Source organism: Arachis duranensis, chromosome 1 (assembly GCF_000817695.3).
Source record: "Arachis duranensis cultivar V14167 chromosome 1, aradu.V14167.gnm2.J7QH, whole genome shotgun sequence".
Lineage (NCBI taxonomy): Eukaryota > Viridiplantae > Streptophyta > Magnoliopsida > Fabales > Fabaceae > Arachis > Arachis duranensis.
The window spans coordinates 7,276,300-7,303,638 of NC_029772.3; the positions used below are offsets into that span (position 1 = coordinate 7,276,300).

The 27,339-nt window shown below is 32.3% G+C and overlaps 4 protein-coding genes across 4 annotated transcripts in view; 1 reads left to right on the top strand and 3 right to left on the bottom strand.

Moving 5' to 3' along the window:
• Positions 1-1,411: 1,411 nt before the first annotated feature.
• Positions 1,412-2,038, bottom strand: LOC107474786 (agamous-like MADS-box protein AGL80). Its single transcript, XM_016094426.3, has one exon. It carries the CDS (start codon positions 2,036-2,038, stop codon positions 1,412-1,414), a length of 627 nt encoding a protein of 208 aa, XP_015949912.1.
• Positions 2,039-7,111: 5,073 nt separating this feature from the next.
• Positions 7,112-7,738, bottom strand: LOC107474795 (agamous-like MADS-box protein AGL80). Its single transcript, XM_016094435.3, has one exon. It carries the CDS (start codon positions 7,736-7,738, stop codon positions 7,112-7,114), a length of 627 nt encoding a protein of 208 aa, XP_015949921.1.
• A 3,347-nt stretch (positions 7,739-11,085) lies between these two features.
• LOC107474805 (agamous-like MADS-box protein AGL80) lies at positions 11,086-11,712 on the bottom strand. Its single transcript, XM_016094445.3, has one exon. The coding sequence runs from the start codon at positions 11,710-11,712 to the stop codon at positions 11,086-11,088; it is 627 nt and encodes a 208-aa protein (XP_015949931.1).
• An 11,056-nt stretch (positions 11,713-22,768) lies between these two features.
• LOC107473962 (uncharacterized) overlaps positions 22,769-27,339 on the top strand; it is a gene marked incomplete in the record, with an annotated part of 30,866 nt that continues 26,295 nt past the window's right edge. Inside the window, 6 exon segments of the mRNA XM_021136255.2 lie at positions 22,769-23,592; positions 24,337-24,785; positions 25,098-25,210; positions 25,367-25,433; positions 25,516-25,581; positions 25,788-25,897. Of these exon segments, the coding sequence (XP_020991914.1) occupies positions 23,001-23,592; positions 24,337-24,785; positions 25,098-25,210; positions 25,367-25,433; positions 25,516-25,554 (1,260 nt within the window).

The window sequence follows — 27,339 nt, forward strand, 5'->3', positions numbered from 1 at the left end:
ATACTTTACACAAATCTAAGTATACAATTATTGATCAAGCTAAAAAATAAAGTATAGAGTAATGTAACATGATCTATAGAATTTATCATTTTCGGTTCGACGTTTAACCAAAAATATTATTTTTATACCTAATATCCAAAAAATATGGTATTAGCTAAATCTTAAACTTTAAACTCTAAATCCTAGATCATAAGTATAAAAATAAGGTTTCGATTCAAAGTATTGGCTAACATTAATACAAAAATATTATACCAAATATTTCTCTATATGATATGAGAACAAGTTTTTATTTGTTAAAAAATTCTATTTATTATTAATTATTTATTACAAACGGGTATATATTAGAATAAAAATAATCCGTAAATATAAAAAATTGATCACCAATCCAACTATCATGTATATATTTATTATTTTTCAAGATTAGTTTAACAAAATTAATTAATTATCAGAATAATTAAACTTAACATAATACAATAATCAAACATTTTATGAAAATATAATTAACTTTTTCTATAAATACCAAATATATATGAAAAATGAGTTATGCTATGTGTACACTAAAATCAGCCACTAAAGTCAGTCACAGTATAAAATACATGTTGAAATACAAATACACATTGAAAATAAATTAAACCACACATGTATTTATAAATAAATACATTGCATTGGTGGCTGATTTAGTGGTTGATTTTAATGTACAAATAGCATTTTTGATAAAAAAATACTAGGAGATCAACACTTTTAGGAGAAAAAAAAAAGAAAAAATGGTTAATATTAGTTTAAATTAAATGTAAGACAAAAAAATTTATGTTTTAATTTAAACTAATATATGTTTTTAATTTTATAGTGGCGAATGTGTCAAATATTCTATTTTATATCTTTGTAAATTTTCATTGTCCAAAAAGTAAAATTTTTCGGTTTCCTTCTGTATTTCTTTAGTCCGGTAGGCAAAAAAAAATCCGCTGCGGATCGGAGTTCTATTTAAAGGTTTGTCACTGACTAATAGATTGCTATGTATACAACACGGTATTTGAATATCCGATCCAATACTTGTTTAAGCGGACTAGTGCTGGTTAGAACACTATTTTTTATATACTTAAGCACTCATTAAACAGGAAAGTGAAGAAAATGTACAAATAAAAAGATCCAAGAACACTAATAGAACTTCATTGAATACCTCACAAATGATAATTTTTCTTACCACCAATACATTTCATAAGAAAAAAGTACACTTAACTTGTGCAAAAGAAAAAAAAAACATGCATAAATTCAAAATTACTAAACTATGATGGTGTAAGAAAGGGACATCTAATAATAATAATAATGACAAACATAACATTAAAATCAACCAACATGGGACAAACTTATCATTGCACACCCACTAAGCATGGTTGGTTGGTTTGTTTATTTTTCAAGGATCGAATGGGGCTGGGCGATAATCATTTTGGAAATTATTAGCAGCATCCACAAATGAAAACACACCACCATCGATGATATTGTCCACTTGAGCTTGCTCTTCGTTGATTGTTGCTACTCCATTATTATTGCTACTAGCCCCTTCTTGCCCTTGAAGCTTGCTAATTTGCATGTCGACCTCCTTGATATTTTGATCAATGATCCATGCAAGATCATTGAGATCAATCATGGTGGCATTGTCAAGGGATTGATAGCCAGCTAAGGATTGAAACATGAGATTGTTCATTTCTTTCTTTCTATTCTCATTTTTTAGTTTTTTTAGTTGATCTTGGCCTTTTTGGATCCTTTGTCTCAAGAAGCTTTCTTGAGACATCATTTTCTTGCTTTGTTCTAATTCAGGCATCTCCTTAAATCTAGAGATCACTCGGTTCACCTCTGATGGCGACGGCCATACCTCTGGCCGTGGATCATCAGATGTATAAATTATAGCACAAGCATCAACCCCGCAAAGAGTGCTAATTTCATCAACCTTTTTTATTAGACCACTTTTCCTTTTTCTTAGTGTTGCCCTCCTCTTTGAGTCATTTGTTATGTATTTGAGCTCCACTTTCTTTCTAGCCATAATGATGATATGGTAATCAGAAAGATGGAAAATCAAGAATGAAAAGTTATTGATTTTTATTGACTCAATGTCTACTATTGCTCTATTTATGTTGTTTATATAGGATAAATTTTAGATATGCATACAAGTTGAATATCTTAGGTAGCATGTATGTGCATTATCACCGTTGTACAAAAATTCCTGATTTAATTAGAGGGAATTTAAAATAGATTTTAATTAAATGCATTGCCATATGTGGATGGTATAAAAAATCCAAATCTTTTAATGTTTTGTAACAAATAAAATAAATGGAAATATTTGGTAATAAAAAATATTAATTAAAAACAGCTAAAACTTGTCTTGTTTAGTATTTATTAATTGTTAACAATTAATGTATGCTAAATTAAATAAGATAATTTCTGACTTTTTTTTATCTTTCTACCATTATTGTAAAATAAACTTGGGTAAAATACTGTTTTGGTCCCTAACATTTGGTGTGAATTCTATTTTGGTGTCTAACGTTTTAATCGTCCTCTTTTTATCCCAAAACGTTTAAAATAAAATCAATGTTATCCCACCGTCAAATCCCTCACTAACAACTAACAGAATTAATATACTGCTAATAATATTTTTGTTAAAGTTATGTTTGCTCAACCCTCTTCTTCTACTACCTTCACCCTCTAAAAAGCTCAAATCCCATTTTTCTATTCCTTTCTTCCTCTCCCTTTTACACTATTAATTCTTCAAGAGGGGTATGAGGAGGAAGAAAAAGGGAGTAGGAGAATGGAGTTTGAATTTGTTGAGAGGGCGAAGGTAAAAAAAGGGGTTGGGTAAATGTAGCTTTAACAAAAGCATTATTAATAGTACATCAATTTCGCTAAATGTTAGTGACGGAATATTTAACGGTGGGATAACATTGATGTCATTAAACATTTTGTGATAAAAATAAGACAATTAAAAAATTAGGATCCAAAATAAGATTAACCCCAAATATTGGGGATTAAAACAATACTTTATCTAATAAACTTTTAAAGCTTTACAATACAAGTCAATAAGGTGTACTGGTGTAGACTTTTAGTCATAAACAACTAATGTTTATCAAAATTAAAAAATCTAATACATCCTTATATATATTAATAAATATCCAAACATACTCTTATGTTTATAAGAGTGGTAGACTTTTTAAATTTTAAAAATTATTTTATACTTATTAAAAGTTATTTTTAATTTAATGTATTAAACATAAATACAATAGCTTTTAGAAAATTATCTTTTAAAAGCCAAATTTAATATGCTACTGTGAAAAACACCAAATAAACAATTTTATAAAGAATATAGAAAAAAAATAAATATTTTATAAGACCAAGAACTTATTTAAACTAAATATTTAATAGTTTGTGATACCGAAATAGGCTTTCGATAAATCATATAAAATGGTAACTACTGGTTTTTTTTCATACTACTCTTTCGATATAGAATTGAATGCTTTTTGAGAAAAAATTAATGTCGAACTCGAAGTGTCATGCTATTATTACTTAATATTTATTTGACGAAGACATAGTCTTTTTTTTAAGGACTTGTTGGTGCTAAGCGTGAGAGAATGCTACACGTTTGGTAATTTCTCCACCTTCCAAAAGAAAAGATCCCATTTTATTAAAGTAGCTTCTCATGTATATCGTATGTATAGCAAGTCATACAAATTGCATAGTATCATAATTTGCTATTCCGGATATTATTCATCGCTTGAAAAATTTATAAACAGATACAAATCTTTCTTGTCCTTCATACTAAGATATATTATAAGTCCAACAACTTGATTCAATATTTCACTATCAACCTCTTAGCCTAAAAAAAGAGTTGTTCTCTATAAAGTCGGTTGATAATAAAGGATTACCATATGTTCATAACACGCAGCAGAAGAAAAGAAAATAATCTTAAAGATCTATTTTGTTTTTGAACTTTATTCGAATAATATATAGATCAAATCTAAATACCTTAGGACGTTTTAGTAAAAACTTTATTCTTTGTTGTACGATGACTCTATGCGCATCCACACCGAGACCAACCTTTGCTGTTAACTCCTTGATCAACGGATATCTGATCTAAATTGAGAAACCTCTTTGCAACTCATTACACACCATAAAATTCTTCTCCAAAAATCAGACTCACATACATTTATGAAGGAATAAAACTCTTGTGTTGGTTTTCGTCTCTTTCCTCCACTCTTGGCANCAAAATCAGTTAAGATATAATCCAAACTTAGAATTCAAATTTAGAAATAGAATAGCTAATTATTCTCAATTCTCATTTAATATTCTCAATTAGCATATTATTATTATATTTTTTGTGCTAGCATAAAATATAATAATATTCTATTTGAATTAATATAATTATTTATTTGATCGAATCAAAATAATAATTAAATAATTCTACAGCAAAGGGTAGAACACTCGTTAGTGTGTGATTCCATAGGTTCAATACTAAGCGGGTAGTAATTAGTAAATTAATCATACTCAATTTACTAATTAAGGTTGGCATCTAGCAACACTTCTTAACGACCCGATAGTATGAAGTAATATATTTTTACTAAGAACCTAAGAAGAACAAAGTATAATTCCTTCCATCTTTCCAACTCTTGATTAACCCTTAAAGTATGGTTAACTGTCAAAATTCTAACTTGTTACTATTATTATAATAAATTGTGAATAACTTAAGAAACTCATTTCTTCATTCATTCAATTTCCTTAGCTAAGATTTTATTCATCTCATTCATTATAATCATAGAGCTCAAACTCTTTACCGAGAGTTGACAGATTTCTTATTGACTAATCATTAATTCTACAAGTATTTAAATCATACCTAATATATCCATTAAACTAGCACCCTAAGGTATTAGGTGCCCAAAATTAAAGTATAATAAATAAATTATTAATTACGATGACAGTCGCAGGTCAAAGGAAACTCTATTACTATATTCATCTTGAGAATATTCTATTGACAAATATGTGATAATTATAACCATTAAAAATTTTTGAAGTGAGTCAGTTTAATGACCATATCTCTATATGCACCATATATATTTGAGTCATTGCACCAATTTTTTTAATTGGGTCCCTACACTGTTTTTTCCTTTTATTTAGGTTCCTATACCAATTCTTTTTTTTTAGTTGGGTCCCTATAAAATTAAGCCAATTACTACTAAGAGGGACTTAATTGAAAAAAAATTAGTGTAGGGACCCAATTAAAAAAAAGTATAGGAATCTAATTGAAAATTTTACGAAACTATAGGGACCAACAAAGTAACTAAACCATAATCTTATGACCAAGAAAATTTTAGAGTAAATTATAAAAGATTTATTTTTCAATATTATGATCACTATCATAATGATAAATCTATAAATTTAATCAAAGACATTATTATATTAACCCTTTAATATAATACCAATAATAAATTATTTAACACATGATAGATTGATAAATTGAATTGTGGTTATACTACTTATTCCTAACAAATTAGGATAATATTTTATTTTTTAAGAGCAGTAATTATTCATTTTATAAGTTATACTTTACACAAATCTAAGCATACAATTATTGATCAAGCTAACAAATAAATGATAGAGTAATGTTACATGATCAATAGAATTTATCATTTTCGGTCAACGGATAACCAACAATAATATTTTTATACCTAATATCCAAAAAATATGGTATTAACTAAATGTAAACCCTAAACTCTAAACCTTAGATCCTAAGTATAAAAATAAGGTTTCGATTCAAAGTATTGGCTAACACTAATACAAAAATATTATACCTGATATTTCTCTATGTGGTGTGAGAACAAGTTTTCATTTGTTAAAAAATTCTATTTATTATTAATTATTTATTACAAACGGGTATATGTTAGAATAAAAATCATCCAAAAATATAAAAAATCGATCACCAATAATCCAACTATCATGTATATATTTATTATTTTTGTACATTAGTTTAACAAAATTAATTAATCATCAGAATAATTAAACTTAACATAATAGAATAATCAAACATTTTATGAAAATATAATTAACTTTTTTTTATAAACACTAAATATGTATGAAAAATACTAGGAGATCAACACTTCTAGGAGAAAAAAAAAAGAAAAGATGGTTAATATTAGTTTAAATTAAATGTAAGACACAAAAAAAAAAATATTGACTACCTAATACTTAGGCTTGTAAGGATGATGAGCATTGTTATTTGTAAGATATTATAAAAATGGGAACCAAAGTATTGGATGGAGATATAAGTTTCCCTCTTGAAAAGAATTGGAATAGAGACGAAGACTATGCCTAAGTATTATAGACTATAGAGTGAGTTATTGAAAAGGATTACACACAAGAGAAGTCTTCAAATGAATTTTCTCATTCTGGTGAATGTATGTCATCACTTCCGTGAAATATATGTTTTTAATTTTATAGTGGCAAATGTGTCAAATATTCTATTTTATATCTTTGTAAATTTTCATGGTCCAAAAAGTAAATTAGAAAAGAAAAAAGTAGAGGAAAAAAGAAAGAACACTTTTTTTTCGGTTTCTTGCGGTATTTTTTTTAGTCTGGTAGGCTAAAAATTAATCTGTCGTGAATCAAAGTTCTATTTAAGAATTTGCAGTTGGGTCATAGATTGATGCATGTATAAGACAAGATTTGAATATCCGATACTTATTTAAGCAGACTAGTGAGCTAACCACTAGCTAGATAAATTCAACTTGGTTAGAACACTTTTTTTATTTATACTTAAGCACTCATTAAGCAGGAAAATGAAGAAAATGTACATCAAATTAAAAGATCCAAAAACACTAATATAACTTCATCAAATACCCCACAAATGATAACACTTCTTACCACCAATACATTTCATAAGAAAAAGTACACTTTGAGTTGTGCAAAAGGAAAAAAAAACATGCATAAAAAATTCAAAACTACTAAACTATGATGGTGTAAGAAAGAGACATCTAATAATAATAATGACAAATATAACATTAAAATCAACCGACATGGGACAAACTCATCATTGCACACCCCACTAAGCATGGTTGGTTGGTTTGTTTGTTTTTCAAGGATTGAATGGGGTTGGGCAATAATCATTTTGGAAATTATTAGCAGCATCCACAAATGGAAATACACCTCCATTGATGATATTATCCACTTGAGCTTGCTCTTCATTGATGGTTGCTACTCCATTATTATTGCTACTAGTCCCTTCTTGCCCTTGAAGCTTGCTCATTTGCTTGTTGACCTCGTTGATATTTTGATCAATGATCCATGCAAGATCATTGAGATCAATCATGGTGGCATTGTCAAGGGATTGGTACCCACCTAAGGATTGAAACATGAGATTGTTCATTTCTTTCTTTCTATTCTCATTCTTTAATTTCTTTAGTTGATCTTGGCCTTTTTGGATTCTTTGTCTCAAGAAGCTTTCTTGAGACATCATTTTCTTGTTTTGTTCTAATTCAGGCATCTCCTTAAATCTAGAGATCACTCGGTTCACCCCTGATGGCGACGGCCATACTTCTGGTTGTGGATCATCAGAGCTATAGATTATAGCACATGCATCAACCCCACAAAGAGTGCTAATCTCATCAACCTTTTTTATCAGACCACTTTTCCTTTTCTTTTGTGTTGCCCTCCTCTTTGAGTCATTTGCTATATATTTGAGCTCCACTTTCTTTCTAGCCATAACGATGATATGGTGATCAGAAAGATGAAAAATCAAGAATGAAAAGTTATTGATTTTTTATTGTGACTCAATTTCTGCTATTGCTCTATTTATGTTGTTTATATAGGACAAATTTTTTATACACATACAAGTTGAATATCTTAGGTAGCATGTATGTGCATGGTTGCCATTGTACAAAAATTCCTTATTTAATTAGAGAGAATTTAAAATAGATTTTCTTTAAATGCATTGCCATATGTGGACGATATCAGAAATCTAAATCCTTTAATGTTTCGTAACAAACAAAATAAATGGAAATGTTTGATAATAAAAAATATTAGTCAAAAACAGTTAAAGCTTGCCTTATTTAACATTTATTAATTGTTAACAATTAATATATGGTAAATTAAATAAGATAAGTTATGACTTTTTTTTATCTCCTTACCAATATCGCAAAATAAACTTGGGTAAAATACTGTTTTGGTCCCCAACGTTTAGGGTGAATTTTATTTTGGTCTCTAATGTTTTAATCATCCTATTGTTATCTCAAAACGTTTAAAATGACGTCAATGTTATCCTATCATCAAATCCCTCACTAAAAACTAATGGAATTGACATACTGCTAATAATGTTTTTGTTAAAAATATGTTTGCTCAACCCTCTTCTCCTACCTTCATTCTCTTAACAAGCTCAAATCTCATTTTTCTATTCGTTTTTTTCTCTCCCTTTTACGTTATTAATTCTTCAAGAGGAGTTTGAGGAGGAAGAAAAAGAGAGTAGGAGAATGGAGTTTGGACTTGTTGAGAGGGTGGAGGAGGAAAAGGGGGTTGGACAAATCTAGCTTTAACAAAAGCATTATTAATAGTACATCAATTTCGTTAAGTGTTAGTGAAGGATTTGACAGTGGGATAACATTGATGCCATTAAACATTTTGTAATAAAAATAAAATGATTAAAATGTTAGAGACCAAAATAGGATTCACCCCAAATGTTAGGGATTAAAACAGTACTTTACCCAATAAACTTTTGAGTAAATTACCAATTCTGTCCTCGGATTATCAGAACGGTGACAAAAATAACCTCCACTCGTATTAACAACAAAAATACACCAAAAATATTGAAAAACACTACAAAAATATCCGCTCGTAAATAAAAATATAATCTGTTAACAGAGTTGGCTGAGCTATCAAATGGATTTTGTTACACTTATTCTTCTGCTTCTCCTTCATTCTCCCTCACTTCCTCCCTCCCCCAAACCTCCCAAAAAGAGCTTATGCCTCACCCTCTTCACTCTCACTCTGAATCCATGGTTGCTGCCTTTCGATCTTCTTTGTCTCGCGCTCTCACACCCACTTCCCGCTCCTTTTTTCTTCTCCCTTTTTCTCACTTTTACTTCTCCAACACACAGAACAGTTGCTCATCAACCCACGCCACTTTCTCTTTTTCTTTGTCTTCAACGGCAGAACCTCATTGTCGCAACTACTGCTTGCTCGCCTCCCCTCCGTTGTCGTTAGGAGCGGATCTTGTAGTTCCTTACCTTCTTCACTGTCCCAGTAAATCTCTCGATCTTTCCTCTTAGATTCGCCATCGCCGTCGCTATTTTCTTGCCACCCCTCCATCGTTGTCAGGAACCTGTCTTGTAGCGTCTTACTCTTCTCTCTCATAGTAAGCCAGTAGCGGATAGTCCCTCTCTCTCGAGGGCGGTGAGGAGCTCTCTCTCCAGCTCTTCTCTTTTGTCATTCTTTCTCTTTAGATTCTATTTTTATTATATTATTAAAAAAAGGCATAATAAAAAATTATGAAATTGATGATTATGGATGATTATTACTGATTATGGTTGATTATTACTGTGGATAAGATGAAGAGAGTGAGGTGTAAAGTTTATTCTGGGAGGTTTGGAGGAGGGAGGGAATCATTGAGATGTTGCTTATAGTTGTTGTAGTTGCTTTGGGGAGTGAGAGAGGACGGGAGGAGAGGGTAGCATCACTGCATGCGCCATCGTTGAGGAGAGAGAACCAGAACAACAAGGAGAGATAAAGATAGAGGTGGCGACAGAGATGAATCAAAGAAGGAGAAGTGGATGAGTAAGATGACACTGGCATAGAGCAAGACCATTGTTGTACTTGAGGGAGAGAAACTGTGGAATAAGAGGCAACATCGTATTTGATGAGAGAAATAGTGAGAAAGATGTTGTTGTTGCAGGAGCTTCAGCTAGGAAGATAATATTGTTGTCGTTGTTGTAATTTTGGGATGATTGAGATATGTTGTTGTTGTTGAAGCTTGTAGCGGCTTCTGGGAGGTTTAGGGGAGGGAACGAGTGACTGAGATGTTGTTTATTGTTGTTGTAGTTGCTTTGGGGAGGGAGGGAGTGAGGGAGAATGAAGGAGAAGCAGAAGAAAGGGTGTAACGGACTCCGTTTGACAGCTCAGCCAACTCTGTTAACGGAATAGATTTTTATTTATGGTCGGGTATTTTATAGCGTTTTCTAATATTTTAGGTGTATTTTTGTCGTTAATAAAGGTGGAAGTTATTTTTATAAGCATTCTAATAATTTGAGGGTGAAATCGATAATTTACTCTAAACTTTTAAAGCTTTACAATACAAGTCAATAAGGTGTACTGGTGTAGACTTTAAGTAAAAAACAACTAATATTGTTATGATTAATTTTGTAGTTTTTCCTTTTTGGAAAGCAATTCTCTTTTATTACTTTTTCCTATTTTTTTATGTTTTCTAAGAAAATTCACTCTATTTCTAGAAAGATGAACTAACCTCCCATCCTAGGGTCTCTTTTTTTCCAGTTTTCTACGGTATTTCTTTAAGACGGTAGATTAAAAACTAATCCGTCATGGATCAAAGTTCCATTTAAGTGTTTGTCGCTGGCCAATAGATTGCTGCATGTACAAGATGAGATTCGAATCCCCGATACTTATTTAAAAAGACTAGTGAGCTAACCACTAGTCCAATTCAACTTGATTAAAATGCTTTTTTTAATACTTATGCACTCATTAAAGTTCCAAAACAGGAAAATGAAGAAAATGTACATCAAATAAAAAGATCCAAGAACACTAATAGAACATCGAATACCTCACAAATGATAATTCTTCTTACCACCAATACATTTCATAAGAAAAAAAGTACACTTGGGTTGTGCAAAAGAAAAATAAAACATGCATAAAAAATTCAAAGCTACTAAACTATGATGGTGTAAGAAAGAGACATCTAATAATAATAATAATAATAATAATAATAATAATAATAATAATAATAATAATAATAATAATAATGACAAACATAACATTAAATCAAACAACATGAGACAAACTCATCATTGCACCCCACTAAGCATGGTTGGTTGGTTTGTTTGTTTTTCAAGGATTAAATGGAGTTGGGCCATAATCATTTTGGAAATTATTAGCAGCATCCACAAATGGAAACACACCACTGTTGATGATATTGTCCACTTGAGCTTGCTCATCATTGATGGTTGCTACTCTATTATTATTACAACTAGTCCCTTCTTGCCCTTGAAGCTTGCTAATTTGCTTGTTGACTTCCTTGATATTTTGATCAATGATCCATGCAAGATCATTGAGATCAATCATGGTGGCATTGTCAAGGGATTGGTAGCCACCTAAGGATTGAAACATGAGATTGTTCATCTCTTTCTTTCTATTCTCATTTTTTAGTTTCTTTAGTTGATCTTGGCCTTTCTGGATCCTTTGTCTCAAGAAGCTCTCTTGAGACATCATTTTTTTACTTTGTTCTAATACAGGCATTTCCTTAAATCTAGAGATCACTCGGTTCACTCCTAATGGCGACGGCCATACCTCTGGCCGTGGTTCATCAGGGGTATAAATTATAGCACAAGCATCAACTCCGCAAAGAGTGCTAATCTCATCAACCTTTTTTATCAGACCACTTTTCCTTTTCTTTTGTGTTGCCCTCCTCTTTGAGTCATTTGCTATGTATTTAAACTCCACTTTCTTTCTAGCCATAGTGATGGTATGGTGATAAGAAAGATGGAAAATGAAGAATGAAAAGTTATTGATTTTTATTGTGACTCAATTTCTATTGCTCTATTTATGTTGTTTATATAGGATAAATTTTTTATATGCATACAATTGAATATCCTAGATAGCATGTATGTGCATTGTCGCCATTGTACAAAAATTCCTGATTTAATTAGAGGGAATTTAAAATAGATTTTGTTTAAATGCATTGCCATATCTGGAGGATATCTGGAATCTAAATCTTTTAATGTTTCGTAACAAATAAAATAAACAAAAATGTTTGATAACAAAAAAATATTAGTAAAAAATAATCAGAATTTACTTTATTTAGTATTCATTAATTGTTAACAATTATTAAATACTAAATTAAATAAGATAAGTAATACCTACTTTTTTATTTCCCTAACATTATTATATAATAAACTTTTAAAGCTTTACAATACTAGTCAATAAGATGTATTGGTGTAGACTTTGAGTCAGAAACAGCTAATGTTGTTATGTTCGTTGATTATATTTTGTAGTTTTCCCTTTTTGGAAAGTAATTCTCTTTTATCACTTTTTTCCCTTTTTTTTAATTGTTTTCTAAGAAAATTCACTCCATTTCTAGAAAGATGAACTAACCTCTCACCCTAGAGTGTCTTCGTAAGGATAATTTGTGAAGAAATCAAAATCAATTTTGATTTGTCAATACGATGAAAATGAATGTGCATAAATTAAATTAAATAAATATTAAGTTGCAATGATGATAATCTTAATTATTGAAGAATATAGTAAAATCACAAACCAAAGTGTCCAATTACAAGAATCATATTATAATATAGTTAAAAATATTGACTAATTCTTATATTATGATCATTATGCAAGTAATATACATCTTGTTTACAAGTTGCATAGTTGAATGTCTTTTTGCCTACACGAAAATAATATAAAGAGGTAGTTTGATCTCAAATTTCTATATCATTTTATTAAGAGTTATAAGTCAGTTAGTGAGTGTTAAAGAACAAATTATTAGATATTTTTTTTGTATTTTTATATTTGTTTTTGTGTATAAAATCATTAGTTATTCTTTTGGTTAGATATGATTGATTTTGTACTTTTGGATATTCCTTTTGTATTTGGGTTGTGTATTTACACTATTTAATTTAGTATTTTCGATATAATTGAGACTTGATTTTAGGTGGAGTGTGATAAGTTACCACTTTAATTTGTATCTCTGTATCAGAAATTTAGTTAGCATAGAGTGATTATTCGATTTTATAACTCTACTATATTTTATATATTTCTTTAGTAGAATTTTTGGTGTTCTTTTTTCGTGTCAATCGTGTAAATTTTACGTTTTTGCTTGCACGAACTATTTTCTATCACAAATTTTTTTGAATAAATGTTATGAACATTGTATTGTTTTGGAAATCAATTTTTTATATTTGTATTGTAAATGAATGATAATTGAATTGATTTAACTGTAGAATTTTACATTTTTATTCTCTATTCTCTAATATATTACATAATCTACCACCACTATAGAAGTTTTCCTGGTCACTACTAAACTGTCGGGATCATTCGAGGTCATCCAATGGTTGACCAGCCTTGTCCATCGGTTTCGTGTTTGTCACCTACGTTGGTTGGGCAGTTACTTGGGATCATCTAGTTGATAGTTGGGATCATTTGGGAGTTAGCCAAATAGTTGGTCGAGGTTTAACTGAGATTGACTGGCTAGTTGGCCAAGGTTCGATTGATGTTGTTGCTTTTACTTGTTTATTTTTTCGTTCTTTTTTTTTTGGAAAGTGAAGAATTAAATTGATATTGTTGCTGTTATATTTGGGGATTTTGACGAGTTTATCAATCCTAGTGAAGGAAGTAGTAGGAGTATTAGTAAGAGAGGAATAGAATAGTTTAAATAAACAATAGATGAAGGGGATGGAAGTAATGAATATACTATTAAGTGGTAGAAAATTTACATGGAGAAACAGAATGTGTGCCAACAAAATTGATAAATTTTATATTTGTCCAAATTGGGGAAGATTTTCAAGTTTAAAGGTTGAAGTAGTGTAATACTCAAAATATATCGTGTACCACTTATACTTGAAGAGAAGAAGGTTGATTGGGGTCCAAACCATTCAAGGTTCTAGATGTTTGGTTCTCTCACCCATAATTTAAAAAAGATGTTTGATAAGGAATGTATGAATATAAAAAGGGAATTTGATTGTTGAAAAATTGAAAAATATGGAAAAGAAAAACATTGGAAAAATAGAATATATAAAAGTTCGAGAAATTAAAGAAAAGATAAAGTGTTTTGAAGAGAAAATTGTGAGATATAGGAATGCATGGAGAATAGAGCCAATCAAGAAGAGAATATGAGTAGATGAGAAGTGTTGAATACTCAATAGTCAATATTGAAGTATGACATGAAAGAAGAGTAAAATAGTAAAAGCAACAATCAAGGAATAAATGCATTAAAAATGTTGACAAAAACACAAAGTAAATTCATGTGAATCCAACAATTAGATAAAAACAGAAGAAGCTAGATTGAGGTAGTGCCAGTGATAGGAAGAAATGTTAGAAAACCAAGAAAAATTAAGCAAATTGCTATGAGTAATTTTCACTAGAAGAAAACGCTGAGTACTATCTGATTTATCATCAGAAAAACGAATAAAATCCGATGATAATTTAATTATAGTCGAATTTACCATCGAAAACAACCTGACGGTATAAACCTCGCTAACAAATCTTTACCCATGGAATTTTCTCATTCGATGGTAATTATCATCGGATTTTGCGACGGATTATCAGCTTAGAAAACTAATTAGTTACAGACAGATTTTTCCGACGGTATTGTTGGCGCCAAAAAATGTTGTTCGCACACTATTACCATCGGATTATTCCTACAGTAATTCCGATAGTAATGTCAATTTTTTTTCAATTTGAAATAGATGGTCAATTTTAAATTTATTTTTTCGCACAATTAGTTGTCCATTCATAAATAATGAAAAACTTTTATTTAAAATAAATAATACAATATTCAAATAAATTGAAAGTCAAGTACAGCAAATAATAAAATGAAACAATAAAATAAAAAACTAATAACTACAAATCCAGGTAGTCGTCGTTGTTGGTCCGATGGCCCTAAGTCGACGGTGTAGAAGGCGGTGATGTCCGTCTGCCACTAGTAGGACCGCTGCCACCGGTAGCGGTGCTGCCACCAGTAAGGTCGACAAAAGCAGTGCGCATCTTGGCCTGGTACACCTCCATCTGAGCCTCCATATGTTGCATCCGCTCCAGCGACTCCTTCCACTCCAGACTGAGCTCATCCGTAGATGTCACGCGGTTGAAGATCTCCTGATACCTCTCCAGATAATCGTTAAGCTCCTGAGCATGCTGCTGAAGGCTGTGTTGAAGCTCCTATACTTGTAGCCTCAAATCCACGCCTTCCTGGGGCTCAACGGCTCAACTGGTGGTGGAGCCTGACGACGACCTCAACATAGATGTGTGATGGCTACTGGCGAAGAACGACCCCATCCCGTATACGCGGTTCTTATATGGTGATAAGGCGATCTCGCACCAAATGGCATCAGGATCGACGATTGAAGTTGCAGAGCCATTGGTGGTGTCCTCCCTACGTTTCGGAGACTACTGAGTCGCGACCTCTAGTCTCTGTGTATAAGACTCCTGTGTAAGTAACACAATTTATTGTGATTAATAGATATACAGTTAATCTCTAATAATTTTATAGCGAAAGATAATTAGATGTATGTTTACTCACATAATGGTACTGAGACCGCTGATAAGCAAATGTCTCTATGTTCTCCTTTAGCGTGTAAGTGTACTTGAACGTCTCTGCCAACGTCGTCTCACGATCCAACAACTTTGACTACACATGTTACATTGAAACAATATGATTAGGATCCCTAGTAATGACATGCAGGAGAATATGACTAAGTTATTAACAAAATTAAAGTCACTTTACATACCAGCTTGGCCTTGGTCTTCATGAAGGTCGCTGAGTCGCTAGTATACTTGGACAACCTGACTGATGCCCTGTTAGCTCTGTTGGTGAGACGCTGATGCCCAAACCCCTCATCAGTTTCCCAATGAATAAATAGAGCCTTCTATATGTCTGGTCTAAGCTAGGTCATTCGGTGGTCCCGTCCCTGACGAAAATCATCCAGCATCTGCTGGAGCCGCGGACCCATTCTATGGTTTAATATCTTCCTGATGGTAAGGTCGTGCTCAGCGTCCCACCTAAAGTGCAGCTGCAACAAAGAAATTTTAAAATTAGTTAAGTAAGATAGAAGATATAAACTAGCTAAGTACACACGTTGTTGTTCGGCACAAACCTAACATCCCACAAGCAAGAATAATCAACCTAAATCCACTAAACAGGAATCATAATCATTGAAACTTAAAACAATAACAAGGCAATCAAATCAACCTAAATCCACTAGACATGAATCAATTTTCACTAAATTTCAGCAACAAAGTTAACATAATCATTGAAACTTAAAAACATTAATAAGCCAACCAAATCAACATAAATTCACTAAATAGGAATCAATTTTCAAGAACTTTCAGCAATAACTATAATGATTGAAACTTAAACAATAACCAGACAATCAAATCAACCTAAATCCACTAGACATGAATCAATTTTTACTAAATTTCAACAACAAAGTTAATCATAATCATTAAAACTTAAAAAAACTAAACAGCCAACCAAAGCAAACTAAATTCGCTAAATAGGAATCAATTTTCAAGAACTTTTAGCAACAACCATAATTATTGAAAATTAAAACAATAACCAAAAAATCAAATCAATCTAAATTCACTAGATAGGAATCAATTTTCACTAAATTTTAGCAACAAAGTTAATCATGATCATTAAAACATAAAAATACTAACCAGTATTCAAACCTAAATCCGCTAAATTAGAATCAATTTTCAGGCACTTTCAGTGATAATAATAAACATGAAATACACGAGACTCAATGTGATACTTACCCTGTGCCGCCATCAGGCCAAATCTTCAACTGTACGATGGGAGGTGATGGAGGGGCATCATTTGCTGCCTCACTTGCATGGCTGGACTCCGGGGCCATGGCATCCGTCGCTGGAGGCAGCGTTGATGTGGATGCGGGCTGCTGAGCAGTAGGAGGCGGCTTCGTCACCATAGACGAAGGCACGTAGTTAGAGTAAAGCGAGAGGATCTAGAAGTCTTGGGGGGTACCGGAAGAAACCCTCCCTCTACCTCGACCACGGCTACGACCACCACCAGCAGCCTGATCCACAGCACCTCTACCTGTCAACATGTTTGCAAATACCAAATTATCAAACAATTTTAGCAAAACAATGATCAACGCAGCAATTAACACAATTAAACTATTCCAAACACTTCAACAATTCAAAACCTAATGTATTGAATCTAACCTAACTTAATCAAACCTAAAATCACTAAGATTAGAAAACTAAACTAAACTAACTTTGAAACTGATTTAAAATTAAAATTGAAATTCTAATCAAACCTAAACTAAATTAAACTTGATGAGTTTGAAAAACTCCAAATTAAATTGATGATGATCAAACATTATTAATATAATTAATTACAAAATTATTAATTTGAATTTTAATTCATATTTACTAATTAATAATTTTGTCACTTGCAGAATTTTTACTTTGGGCCGAAAAGAAATTGCAAGCCCAATGTGTTGAAGAAATCCAGCCTTGGTTACAAAAATGTTTTAAAAATTATGGCTGAAGTATAACTATATTGGTTGGGCCAGATTTAATCATTATTGTATTAGCCCAAATTAATTTTGAAAGACCAACTAGCTTGGTCCAAAATTAAAAGATGAAAGAAAGCAAAGCTTCATGCTTTCCACGGATAACACTCCCCACTTTTGGTTGGAATTCAAATTTTATAAATTAGCTTTAAATGACTTGGTAAATGGAAAGAGAAAATTTGATTTGATGGCATTTAATGAGTTATGCACGTTACAAAGCAAAAGCATGGGAAATGGGTTTCAATTTATTTTAATTGATTATAATAGATATCACTTATTACTTCCAAAGCTTTTTCTTTTACTTCTCTTTCTTTTCTCTCTTTGTATTCGGTCACCTCACTGTCAGAGAAGAAAATGGTAGAAGCAAGTAAAGGAAGCAGAGACTAGACATGAGTAAGTAAACTTAACTCATTTTCATTTTCTTCCTTAGTTACATAGCAAGCTTTTCTCTGTTCTCTCTCCTCTCTCTTTCAGTCTTATCTCACAAGAAAGGAAGGATGAAGCAAGCTATCAGTAAAATCACAGAAAAGCTAGGAGCAAGGAAGAGGCCATTGTGAAGATGGCATCAAGAAAAAGAAAATCTGAAGTGTGGTGTGGCTAAGATCTTTACCACAAAAGGCAAGATGTGGTGAAGTAATCTTAAGCTCTCTATACCCTAAAAAGGAAGAAGATGATCTCGGTCAGAGGAAGAAGATCCTTGGAGGCATGGCTCGTCTCAGCTTTTGATCAACCACCACAGGAGGTGGTTACTGTAGCTACGTGGATGAAGAGGCAGAAGTTTGAGCAGATGGAGCTGTCATCATCAAGGACTCATCAAGGGCTAGAATCCTTCTTGGAGTGCAAGTCAAGATGGAAGGCCCGGATTGATGAAGATTGATGACTAAAGAAGACACAGAGGTAATTGCATGTTAGGTTTTACATACGGTTATCTCTCCTCTCTCTCTCTCTGGCCGAACCGATTTTGCATGAAGAAGAAGAAATTTAGCTTGGTTCAACAGTTTCAACCGTGGAGGCTTCCCCTTCTATAAATAAGGGAGAATAGTCAGGACTTGAAGCAAGGAAAAGAGTGAAAGCACAGTGTTCCTATAGCTACCCTAGCTAACAGAAGTTCTTCTCCTTCAATGTTCTTCATTTTGTAGTTTTCTGTTTAATTTTGTCTGTCTTGAGTCTCATGAAAAAAGACAAACAGTGAGGTTTGTAAGAAAAAGCCATAGAGCGGAAAAAGGCAGAGTGCACAAAATTAAAAGAAAAAGCCATAGAAGTCCTTAGAGGTCCTTTGTACATCTGTGTTGTGTTTTATGATTCTGTGGGAATTTCCTTGCAAGTTGGGTTAGCACTTAGCAGTTGAAAGCTTGGTAGTGACCAAGTCAAGTTCAGGATTGGGGATTAGATTCTGGACTTGTCCCGGATAGGAAGGGTAGTTCCTAGGGAGAATTGGTGTTTGTAATCAAGGATGATTATAGTGAAATTCCATCATTGTTGTGATGGAGACTGGATGTAGACTGCATTGCACTTTGCAGCTAAACCAGGATATATCTGGGTATAATTTTATCTCTCTTCTACTCCATTTCTTATTCTGCTGCACAGGAGACAAAACTGAAAAATATCTCCTGGCTGGTCACGAGACAAAACGAAAAAGTCTCTTGACTAGGCACGAGACAAAAACAAAAATATCTCCTCAAGTGTTCTAAAGTATAACAAGAGTTACTAAGCGAAAAAGGTGCTAAAATTCAACCCCTTTCTCTTAGCCACTGATAAACCATCAAAACTAAAATTAAACAATTATCAAACAATCTCAGCAACAATTTCTCAGTAAAACCGTCATCAATGCAACAATTAATATAATTAGACAATTTCAAACACTTCAACAAATCAAAACCTAATGTATTGAATCTAACATAATTTAATCAACCTAAATCCACTAAAATTAGAAAACTAAACTGAACTAATTTTGAAATTGATTCAAAATTAAAATTAAAATTCTAATCAAACCTAAAATAAATTAAACTTAAAATTAAACAATTATTAAACAATCTCAACAATAATTTCTCAACAAAAAGTCATCAACGCAGCAATTAATACAATTAGAAAATTTCAAACGTTTCAACAATTCAAAATCTAATGTATTAAATGTAACCTAGCTTAATCAACCTAAATCAACTAAGTTTAGAAAACTAAACTGAACCAACTTTGAAACTGATTCAAAATTAAAATTGAAATTCTAATCAAATCTAAATTAAATTAAACTAAAATTAAACAATTAGCAAACAATTTCAGCAATAATTTCTCAGCAAAACAGTTATCAACACAGGAAATAACAAAATTAGAGAATTCTAAACATTTCAACAATTCAAAACCTAACGTATTAAATCTAACCTAAATCCACTAAGATTAGAAAATTAAACTGAACTAACTTTGAAACTGATTCAAAATTAAAATTGAAATTTAACTCAAACCTAAACTAAATTAAACTAAAATTAAAGGAATTGGAAAAGAGTTGCTCAAAAACCTATAATGAAGAACAAAGCAAGAAATAAGGGAAGAGGTGAAATTGAGTTATTGTCGAATTTTTCCGATGATAAACTCGACAGTAAAGGATGTGCCAGTCTAATTTATTTTCCCTCTAAATATTACCAGCAGATTTACTGTTGGAAAACAAAATTCACTGGTAATTATTTAACCTTACAAATTTGACGTAGTTATCGCAGGTAAATTTGACGGTAAATCAATCGCTACTCTGTAATGTTAAATCTGACGGCACTTAGCCATTTTTTTGTAGTGTTTAAAGACGTGTAGTAAAAAAGATACAAGACAAGATGTTCTTCTAAGATGGAATGGTATCAAAGATGTTTAAAGAACAAACAAATCGATTGGAGATAATACTAAATGCTAGAGAGATCAAAGAAAGAATATGGTCATGTGAATCTACAAGAGTTTTAGAATTGGATGGTAACAATATGGGATATATGAAAAAGACTTGGGAGACAGTGGGAGCAGAACTTATTGATATGGTTGGAAATTTAATTTCTTTGTAAAACACATAATGCCAAAAAGTGATTAACATGATTTGGGTGACTCTAGCGATGAAGCCGGGAAGAGAAACAACATAAAAGATACGAGGCCTAAAATAACAAGATCAAAAGCATATGTAAGGTGTTATCTAAAATAACGATTGTGAGAAGGTTGGTAGGTGAAAAACTAATGGCATATGTTCAAAATAAGCAATACTAGTCACTAGATGGTGCATTAATAACATGTGAAACAGTAATTTGAATTAAGAAAACTAATAAAATTAATGTCGTGATAAAATTAGACTTCGAAAAGGCATACGAATTATTGAGATGGAAGTTTGTTCACTATATGCTTTGCAGGATTGAATTTGGACAGGTTTAGAGAAAATTGATACAATAAATTTTTGAGAAAACAAGCATGTTAGTTGTGGTAGATGTCTCACTGTCTAAGATATTTCAAATGCAATGTGGACTAAGACAAAACGATCTAATTTCACATTTTTTCTTTGTCCTAGTTGCTAAATTACTTAAAAAACTGATGACAAAAGCAATACAACTACGATTGGTGCGAGAGTTAAAGATTAGCAAGAAAAAGAATAAAAAATTTCATTAACTTACCTACAAATTTTACATATGTCTGTCAAATTTCCAAATGTCAAAGAGTTATAAAAGAACCATTAAGTGTTTTCAAATGATTTCAGGATTTACTATCAACTTTGACAAATCTGTCATCATCTCGGTAGATTGGGTATAAATGTAGAGATTTATTTTAGATGAGAAGAGTGTTAGAGATATCTAATTTTGTAATTTGTACTCATTAATTAGTTATTATTATTATTTTTAATAGTGTGAGATTTTATTTAATGATGTGAGATTATTCACTTTTCTTTTATTAGTTAAATGCTGGATAAATTGTACTAAAAGTGCTGACCCCTTAGACTTTCATGGATTTTTTTATTTAAATTAAAAAATATAATATTTACCGATTTAAATAAAAGTAACCAAAATACATTTAGAGTCATATCTCGGATACAGTGGGGAAAATTTTCAAAACAAACATATCTTAGGTGCACCAACCCCGTTCTGTGATATGGGACGCGTTGGTCATATCCCGGGTGCACCCGAGATATGAACAACAGAGCATCTTGAATACACTGCATCCGAGATATGCTCATATTCTGACATGGACCAATACATCCGAGATACGTGCAATGAAGCAAGACAAGGAAACTACATCCGAGATATAGTCAAGATCCAATTTTTTTTTATGAAAATATTGTAATGTTGTAGATGAAAAATGGTCCCACAACAATCGAAGGTAGATATAGTCAGGATCCAATTTTTTTTTATGAAAATATTGTAATGTTGTAAATGAAAAATAGTTCCATAACAATCTAAGGTAGTAGTTATACAGAAATTATACTTCATTACACATTAAACACATTTAATAACAATCAGTACATCAAAGTGATAACATTAGAACAAAAAGACCTAAACCCTAAACTGCATGCTCCTGTCTTGCTTCCGTACACGTATTTCGAATGCACTGGTCCATGTCAAAATTTGAGCATATCTCGGATACGATGTATCCGAGATGCTCTTTTGTTCATATCTCGAGTGTATCCGGGATATGACAAACGCATTCTATATCAAAGAACGGGTCAGTACACTTATGATATGTTCGTTTTGTGATTTTTTTCGTCGTATCTAAAATACTAAATATATTTTAATAAATACTTATACGTTTATTTAAATTGGTAAATATTATATTTTTTAATTTAAATAAAAAAACCTTTCTCTATAGGTAATACAAAGAAAAAGTTAAACAGTTGAAAAATTTATTATTAAGAAAACAAAAAGATTAGTCATAGTCATATTAGTAATAACAATCCACTCTTGACTAGTCACAAAAAAAAATCCACTCTTGACTAATTTCATATTTATTATTGTCACACATATTTGATAAAAAAAAATGAGAGATTAATAGATGATATGTATTAATTTGGATGAAATCGAGTCATTCTAATGAAATTTTATATTTGAAAAATTATTTTTAGAAATAAAATTATCTAAAATTATCGAATAAATTAATGATAAAAATAAAAATAAATACTTTTTAAATTTAATTAAAAATCATTTAAAAAATAAGTAAATAAATTTTTTTATCTAAACCAAGAAACAAATATTAAAATGAAAAATTTGTAAAAATAAAAAATTAATAACATAAAAAATTTTAATTACCATTAAATTTGACATTGCGCGGTGGGTTGCGGAATTCCACCTCCGGAGTTCCGCCCCCGACTCCCTCGTCTCCAAGATCCTTAAGGTCCTTAATCTCTCTGGCGCCGATCCCAACCTTAAGAAAACCCTACTCCTCCGCACCCTCCGATCCCAACTCTGCAATGCCTCAATCACCGAAACCGCTCTCGAGATACTGGAGCAAATCGAAGCGATTGACCGAAACGACGCCGTTCCGATTATCGATTCCATGCGCAGGGCCTACTGCGCCGTCGCCGTCGAGTGCACCGTCAAGTACCTCGCCGCCTCCTACGACGGCACCACCAGCGGTAAGTACTTATCCGCGGTGACGCGTATCTGGCGCGGCCGCGTGGAGGAGTTGGAGCAGGGCCAGAGCGAGCTGTTCTTCGACGAGACTGCGCGATGGAGGGACGACATTGAGGCCGCACTTTTTGACACTAGGGTTTCTGATAGGTTGAAGGAGTTGAATACCCGAAACGACGCGTTTACTGAAGTTAGGTTTTATCTGCAGGAAGTGTGGGAAACAATGGGTCCTTCTTTTCTTGAATCGGTAGCAGAAATGACAAAGAACAAGGGAAAGACGAAGGGTAAGGGGAAAGGATTGCCGAATGTGATTTTGAATCCGGCGCCGGTGACTATAGTGCCAGGGTATACTACAGGTGTTTGCAGAAATGCCTCTGGTGCTGAACAGGCAAGGGATCATGGTGTTGATGACAATGGTGACGGAGGCAATGATGGTTCACGTTGCATGGACGGTGTGGAGGTGAAGAGAGCTGAAGGTTCTGTTGATGGAACCCAGGAGCATGCAAAGAAGAAGAAAGGTTTGTTCTATTTAGCGGATTTTGATGTTAATGATTTTTCTTTAATTGTCTTGGACCTGTTCCTTGCAAATTTTGTGTGTTTTGGTTATTAGTGTACCAGTACAATGCACAATAGTTCTAGATGTGTTATTGTTTCAAGTCCTAATGGTGTATGGTATGGCATATGGAGTGCAGTTCAAGTAGTTTTTCTTAAGTCAATTGTGAAACTGAATTTTCGTGCAGGGCAGTGCCAACCCTATCTAGTAAGCTAAAGCTCGATTGATGTACAGTTTTGGTGTCCCTTCTTGCAGGAGTTTTTAAAATGTTTATGTTAATTCGTTTGTTATTGCTTGTTTAAATAAGGATACACATAGATATTTAGTGCTCTAGAAATGATAATTTAGCCACTCGCTCTCTCCAATTGAAGAGAAACTTGTGAATTGGCCTAAATATGAAGTTACTAAATGTGAATTGGCGCAAATGCTTCCCTTACTTGGTTTATGCTTTTACCTTTTCCGGTGTTGTTATTACCAAGTGGGACTATGTTGTTATCTGTTTTTACTCATTTACTCTTGCTTACCACTTACCAGAGGACTATTTTCAATCAGGGTCAATTTGAACTTAAAATTTTGTTTTAACAAATGAATGGGTTTGCTCATTGTTGAAAACAAGAGACAATTATGCAATTTATAACGCTCTTCATGAATGGCTATCTTACACCTATTCTTTGTTATTTACATGTGTACTATGTTATGTCCTCATTAGCAAGAGGCAATCCTCAACTTAAACGCAAGCCGCCTGCATTTCGTAGATGCAGTAGAGGAGTTAAAATGTCTAGTGCTGAGGAATTGGGGACAGAAAGGTCATGGAGAAAAAATGATACTGTGCTAAGTGGAGAAGTTAAAACGGCCCGAGAATCTCTTAAATCAAGTTCTTCGGAGCTACGGGCATTGGTCAATGATCCTCTTCTTGAGGCATTGGATATACCTGACGCTGTTAGATCTAAACTTGCACGGAAAGGTACAAATCATGAACAGCCAATGGAAAACCATAGTGGAGATGTAGATGTACGAAACTCAAATACTTGCAGTACTATTAGTCCTTATCAACCTAATGATGCCGAGCACAAGAAGTCGCCTTCTGTTGAGCCGAACAAAACTGCTCATAAAAGACCCAATTTGATGGAGCCGAGTGGTACTTCTCAAACTTATGAGGTAATCATGTCTTTATTATCTGCATTAATCTAAGAGCATAGATCTTATGGGTGGTATCTTATTCAAGGTAACTTTTTTTAATGAGAAAGAAAATGTTTGCTTACGCCTGGAGCTAGTTTATCCTCTAAGAGGATTACCAACATCTGATGCAGTGAACTTTGGGTTCTGCAGATGTGGACTATCAAAGACTGTTTTTTACACACCAAGATGGTTTATATATATAATATTTTTTTGCCTGCTTGGTTCGGGCATTCAGTTTGTACTTGTTTATATCTTTTCATTGGCATCTTAGTTATTTCTTTATCTTTGCAGTGGAATGATTCAATAGAAAACATGCCCAATGGAATGCAGCCAAGAAGGAAGAAAAGGAAGAATAGAAAATGGTCTTCATTAGAAGAGGAGACACTAAGGACTGGTGTACAAATGTATGTGTTAGCTCTAAACTAGTCAAACCAAAAAGATTCAGGGTGAACTGTCTTGAATGTTAGTTATACATGAAATTGAAAACTATTTGATTTAGTCAACAGTTTTGTACATCATGAGCGGTTTTGTTTTGCTATTAACCATATTATCTTATACAGGTTTGGTGCAGGAAATTGGAAAACAATTCGAAGTTTTTACAGTGATGTATTTGAACATAGACTATCAGTATGTAATCAATGCTCCAAAGTGATTGCCTTTTTTTTTTCCTTGACTTAAGCATTAAGTACAACTGCAATGGTTTTATCAGGTTGATTTGAAGGACAAGTGGAGAAACATGATGCGGTAGTGATGGACATGTGTATATCTTAGGGAGGTATGTTTCTTTGCTTTTATATCTGCAGTTCATAAAGTTGTTTGTTTTAAAGCTCATTCTTCAATGCACCCAGTTAAAGGTATGCATCAAGAACCTTAAATAAGATGTAGAAGTATTCTATTCTTCCTTTGCCTCCTCTGCTCTTAACAGCATCAAAACATTTTCCTATCTTCCAAAACTTGTCACGCTTGGGTTTTTCTTAGCAGGTTCTTACTTCTATGGATGCAACCAAGTTTTTTTGAAGAGGGATCTATGACCTAAGTACCAACTTTGCTGCCAATACACTTCAGTTTTATACCTGGCTTTAAGAGCTCATCTAAAGGTTAGTCTTCTTGTAATCAATCCAATCTCCAAAAATACTTTTTATATAAACTAGAAGGAATTACCTTCTAAAAGATAAGATCTTAGGTCAAACTTCAAGAAAACAATGTTTTTTTTTTTCTTGTTTAATCTTAACAGATAAGTTCTATGGCTATATAGATAATAGTTTCTTTTTAACGGAATTTACAATTATAATAATTCAGTTTAAGTAAAGAGTTAAGTTTGCAGTTTTCTTGCTGCCGAACCGTACCTATGCCATTTTCATCATGCGGGAAAAAAAAAAAGTATTTTTCCCTGCCACTTTAGCCATTCCGATTAAGAGTGTTCCAAACCCTAATAAATTTCAGGTACATAAATCCAAGATTATGTGGGAAGCTTGAGACAGAAAGGAATGCAGCCAATTTTGTTGCAACTGATTAGTACTATGTGTAGAGATATATGAAATAAAGTGTATGGATCTTACCTAAACGATTCAAAGAGCAATAATCTGTGTTGATCAATAATATTTAATCGTTCCATGCAAGAATTTTATCCATCTTTCCAAGGTTATATTGGTTGCAACTTACAATGACTATGCGAGAGAAATAATTATTAAAACTAAACAAACAAACAAACTGAATTACAATTATATGGCTTATACCTTACAATAAAAGAGAGTGAAATAGTTTAGTATAGTGGCTTTGCTATTCAAATGAGACAAGGAGATGATGTAAGAAATGAATTATTACCGGGTGAAAGGGTGACAAAAATTAAAAATTAACGTATGGAACTCAGAAATTGAAGGGAAAGAAGTAGAGTTGTCAAATGGAGAAACCCGCGAATTTGAGTAAAGTTATCATGAGTAGCGAGTTAAAATTAAAAAATAGTTGACTCTTTTTTAAACAAACCACTAAATACTGATTTGACTCGTCCAAGCAAATAAGTTAGGAAGTGGTTCAAGTATACCGTTATACTTTAATAGAATATTGTTGTTTCCATCGTTTCAACCAATAAGATTTGTAATAAAATATAACAAAGGATGAGATGAAATAGAACATTGTTGTTCTCATCATTTCAATTTTATTGTTGTTCTCATCATTTCAACCAATAAGATTTGTAATAAAATATAACAAAGGATAAGATGAAAGGGAGAATTTTGTACGCGAAATTGTTTGTTTGAAGAGCATAATAGAGAAGCAATTTGCACTTTTCTTCACCTACGTAACGAGAGATAAAGTTACCGTCTTATCCTTTAATGCTTTAACCAGTTTGTGTTGGAAACAGCTGAACGTTGTGATGGATTAACATGAATGGGTCTCTTTTCAACTAGCATTTTTATTACAAAATAATTATTATTTTATTTAGATTTTTAATATAATTGAAATAGTATTTAATGAAATATTTTTATTTAATAAAATGTTACACACATATAGTATTTAAGCCTTTTTAATATATATA